At 32.3% G+C, this 5155-nt stretch overlaps 1 protein-coding gene across 1 annotated transcript; it reads left to right on the plus strand.

Annotated features, from left to right (window-relative positions):
• Nucleotides 1-939: 939 nt before the first annotated feature.
• LOC123875050 lies at nt 940-2087 on the plus strand. The gene is made up of 4 exons (XM_045920706.1): nt 940-1017; nt 1110-1140; nt 1342-1399; nt 1851-2087. Exons 1-4 carry the CDS (start codon nt 963-965, stop codon nt 2037-2039), a joined length of 333 nt encoding a protein of 110 aa, XP_045776662.1. The 5' UTR covers nt 940-962; the 3' UTR covers nt 2040-2087.
• The last annotated feature ends 3068 nt before the right edge of the window (nt 2088-5155 follow it).

Raw genomic sequence — 5155 nt, forward strand, 5'->3', positions numbered from 1 at the left:
TACTCCTGGGTAAAAACCATTGGGTATTTTAAAATCATTATTAGCTTTCTTAGACAGGATCTGAAAACAAACTTCCACTTAAGAAAATGACGGATAAAGTTTTATAGGATAAGGAGCCCTATCGTATACGTATTTTGTTGTTTCTTTTTTTAATTTTATCCGATAACAAATCACCACTTTTTTAAAACCTGAAGTTTATGAAATAGTGCATGACAAGGAAGTATCTTATCGCCGAAACTATTTTACGTTTTTAAAATGGATTCAAAAGTTTGTGAGAGTATTTGCACTGAGAAGAATGGAGAGAATAATTAGCAATTAATGGCTCAAGTAGAATGACCTGACGTTGCAGATCAGACGATTCAAATGGACCCAAAAAGTCAATTTGTAATGTTCAAATTGATTCCAGTTTAAAGTGGAGATTTGATGAATAGTTTCAGAGATGGAGGATGAAGCTCGTCAAAAAGTAACATCATATCAATCGCTATCAGTGTAATGGCTTAGTAAGAAGTTTAGATATTACTTATGTTTTCATTTCGTCTCCTCAACATATTCTGCAATTCAATAACATTCATATTAATCGATGGTATAGATAGGCCCTCGTGCGACGCCGGGGCGGATCAACTAATGTCCAATACTTGTCATGAACCAGATAAAATGGTGATTTCTTTACTAATTAAGAAATAATATCAAATGTAATTAATTATGAATTGGAAGATAATTGAATTTCGTGGAATCAAATTTAGAGTTTTCCGTAACTCTGTTTGTCAAGTATACTTGAAAATCTACCTGTTTACAGCAATATCGCCCTTGTTTCTTTCTTCAGTAGATACATAATACCGTGATGATAAAATCCTGATGAGCGATTTAGAAAAGCGCTCAATGGAGTACTGTATAAAGTATATAAATATACATAAAATATAAGAAGACAAGATAGTTAGGGCAGCATTAATTGATAACTAAACATGAGGAGTGTATTTTTGATCAGTGCTATTGTACTGCATATTTCCTGGTGTTATGGTAAGTACTTGAAGTTGTTCACCATAGCCGCATCTATCTAAACCATTTTTGTAAATCTAATGAATTAAAATTATTTCTCTTTTTCTTTCCAGCCTTTCCAGGCTATGGCCCATATCAACAATGGTACGTTCCTGTCGTAGGTATTATTTTATTGAATATCTTTTTGTGGGTAGGATTCTGTACAACTGTATACAATAAATGATCCCGTCATTATCTAAGTACGTGTGGTTTGATTTAGATGAACTGTATAATGTACTGTTGAAAAGTATTTTGCTTATATCAGGAAGAATGGAGAACACACTGATTCGTTATTATTTTTTTTAGGATTCCCCCTTTTTTCCCTGATGGTGGCATTCCAGATTTCGTAGATAGATTTAAAGAGGTATTTCTTTTGTTTAATATTATTATTTTAGCTGGTTAAGTTATTGGTTTGTAATAAGGTCTTATTTGACATTGATACATATCCAAGTTCAATGTTGTTTATATATGTAACTGTGAGTTTACACCAAGAACATTAAACATAAGGTTAATCTCATATTAATTGCTTTGTTGAATTTTCGTTCGCCCTGCAGAAAATCACAGTAGATTTGAATATTTGTAAGTCAGGCTATTAATTGTAAAACCAGTTCTTCTTCAACAAATTAAATATATGACAATGCAAAGTGCAAACGGAGTTCAATAGATGCATTAACAGAAAGCAGAGCTTTTAACATGTAAATGTTTCGTCAGTGCAAACTCATGGTAAACTGTAATGTAACACATTGGATGGCTGTAGGAATGTTCGCCTGGTGCCATGTGCAAAGGTGCCTACTTAAATATTTTTAAATTTTCAGATATTCCCACACGACGTTAAGGTTACTGGACTCAGCGATCACGAAAGTAAACCTGGTGTACCTGGGAACCATGGATCCTCTTACACTGTCACGTCACACTTCACCACAATAGGTAGTGACGGGAAACTGCACGGGGAGGGTGAAACTATTGTTAACAATAATGGAAAAATTACCAAGTACAAGTACTGAGATCTGCAGCCGAGCAGTCGGTGTCACTGTCGAATAATCACAAGGAATGCTGCAAATTATATGTAAATCAATAAACAAAATAGCTATTATCCATTAGTGTGATATTTATTTCATTAAAAATTGGTAATTTACTTAACCTTCCTTCACAAAAAAGAAACTTATGGTTTTGTTGAAGACATTTTCATCTGTGTACCAATTTTGTATCGATAAATATAGAATATAAACAATACTTTTTATTATGTAAGTACTGATTGATGAAAATAAATTTTCTTTCTCATCCGAATTCTTTTTAAGTTTTTGTATGGACTCATAGGTTGGTAATTTATTCCCTGCTTTGTTTCCTCAATATCTATAGATCCGCTATAGTTAGATAATTTAATAAAGGTACTTAAATGTTTCAATTTTAATTGATGACGTAAAATGTAGGTAGGTAACCATCCATCTGATGTAAGATTTGCTAATTTAACTCGCGCAAAAAGTACTTATTACTCTTACGGACTTTACTTTTTACTAACAAAATTAATTAGCCACGACAAAAACAAAGGTAAAATTTGGTATTTTCAACGATGCATTTATGATTTTAGTCAAGGTCATACATATAGTTTTTTTGCCATTGCTATATTGAACGTTACAGTCTGCTTGATGGATTAATCAATCAATATTTTTATTTCTACAACATAATATACAAAAAACCTGCCAAGTGCGAGTCGGACTCGCGCATCGAGGGTTCCGTACTCGGGTATTTTTTCCGTCATTTTGCACGATTAATCAAAAACTATTATGCATAAAAGTAAATAAAAATCAGTGTAAGAATTTACAGGTAAAACATTTCATATGATACCCCCCTTGGTATAGTTATCTTACTTTGAAAATTGAAATACATTTAAATTTTTTTTAAATGATGTAACGACAAATTCACGGTTTTCAGATTTATTCTATACTTGTGTTATAAGACCTACCTACCTGCTAAATTGCGGAAAGAATGTGTGGAAACTCTTCGATTTTCAGGGATAAAGAGAAGCTTATGTCCGTCCCTTGGATGCAAGCTAACTCTGTACCTTTCATCAAAATTGGTTAAAAAAAAAAAAAAAAAAAAAACTAGCCTTGAAAAACTAGCAAACAGACACACTTTCGCATTTTTAATACTCGTACTACTAGTGGCATCGCCTTGAACCCTGATGCTTATGTCATGTTCATGATAAACATTAGTGTTTTTGATGTTATCTTTTACAATGTTAAGTAATGACGCTGAGGTCACTGTAACGAGTATTTTATAATCATTATACATACATACCTACCCAACGGTTACACGATATGTATTTTTCGGGGTCACGAAAGATTTTATTATTTTGCTTTTTTTTACACTTTGTGGATGATATTAATTAGGAAAAGATTGAATTTTTTAAAGATATAACATAGAGAATTATTGTCACGTCAAACATAAAAAAAATTGGGCACAAGAATACCTACGTGTAACGAAATGATTCAGTCATCCGATTATTCAGGAGTCTCACTCAACACTAAGAAAAAATTATTTTCTTAAGGTCCTTATTTCCACATTTTTAGGGTTCCGTACCTCAAAAGGAAAAACGAAACCTTATAGGATCATTTTGTTGTGTTTGTTTGTCTGTCCTATTATATTACCTCCTACATTCAAACATATATTATATTAGTGTAGCATCTTCTAGGTAAACGCGTCCCATATCAGGCCTCAGGAAAAACGAAACCCTTATAGGGTCATTTTGTTGTGTTTGTTTGTCTGTCCTATTATATTACCTCCTACATTCAAACATACAAACTTTACCTCTTTATTATATTAGTGTAGCATCTTCTAGGAAAACGCGTCCCATATCCAGGCCTCATCATCACTTTCCATCACAGGTGTGATTGTGGTCGTGGTCAAGCGCTTGTCTATAATGAACAAAAAAATACAAAAAGCCTCAATTCCTTCTAAGAAATAAACACACGGTTATTAATCTAACAGCTTGGTAATTAAGTGTTTACGTATTTTTTAAAATCTGAATCATAATTAGCCACCCTTATAAGGAGAAATAGAGATCTTAGAGTATTATATTTAGCTAAAGCACCGTTACAGCTTGTACATGTCGTCTTAGAACATAAAATGCCAAACATACTAACCCGGTCAAGTTTCTGTGACTCGTCGTATCTCCATTTATAGATGTTCAGAGGTTATTGCCGCTTTAAATCTTGTAGTTTATACCGTGAAATAAAATTACATTTTAAAACACATATGATACTGTAAAACAAGTAACACGTGTATGAGGGCCAATAATTTAAAACTTATCGAATTAAGCATGCAGAATAAGTTATAATATGACCTAGTCATGCTAAGTAATTCAGATTTAAGCTAAATTAAACTGATATTTCACAGCTTCTAGAAGCGAAGTTTTAATTTAGTTTAATAATTAATTAGCAACTACCTTTTGTATGTTTTTATTTAGATAATTACGGTTAATAAGTAAATAGGTAAGTACTAAGTACCTATAATTATTGTCCGTTTCACTATTTTTTTTTCTATATAAAATTATCACGTTGGAAATTCAATGCAAACTAAATACGATTAATTTAATGTCCGACACTTCATCTGCGTGGATTTATGTACTTTTTTAAAAACCACACCGAAACTTTTTGATTTTTAGTGACAAAAATAAGCTATATCTTCTGTTCCCGGGATGAGTCATATCTGTAGGTACCTACCAAGTTTCGTCAAAATTGGTTTAACGGATCGGCCGTGAAAAGAAAACACGGCATTTTGCATTTATTTTAATTAATATAGGTAGGTATTAATGTGTGTAATTAAATTTAATGAACGTTAACTTCAAAAAAGCAGTAAGTACTCAATTTTTTATTATTTCACTTCACAAAGCATAATTCTAAAGTTTTTCCTAGTAGCACTCGAGACGTTGCCCCCGGATATTTACATAATATCATAATATCATAAAAGCGCATCTAAGGACGTGGAAAATAAACCTGCAATCCCTTGAAAATCAATTAATATGTATACAGAAATCTAACCTTTATCGTGTTTGACACTAATCGCATTTTACCGTGAAGAGAAAAAAAATTGATAAGCGGCCTGGAAAGCATTTAACGGA

The sequence above is a fragment of the Maniola jurtina genome, chromosome 2, assembly GCF_905333055.1.
Source record: "Maniola jurtina chromosome 2, ilManJurt1.1, whole genome shotgun sequence".
NCBI classification, from domain to species: domain Eukaryota; kingdom Metazoa; phylum Arthropoda; class Insecta; order Lepidoptera; family Nymphalidae; genus Maniola; species Maniola jurtina.

What these genes read in the sequence shown, in the direction of transcription:
- LOC123875050 (XM_045920706.1), top strand. Translation starts at nt 963, where the DNA reads ATGAGGAGTGTATTTTTGATCAGTGCTATTGTACTGCATATTTCCTGG. An exon ending in GCATATTTCCTGGTGTTATG is followed by an intron (nt 1,018 to 1,109) that starts GTAAGTACTTGA and finishes TTTTCTTTCCAG; the next exon opens with CCTTTCCAGGCTATGGCCCA. An exon ending in TATGGCCCATATCAACAATG is followed by an intron (nt 1,141 to 1,341) that starts GTACGTTCCTGT and finishes TATTTTTTTTAG; the next exon opens with GATTCCCCCTTTTTTCCCTG.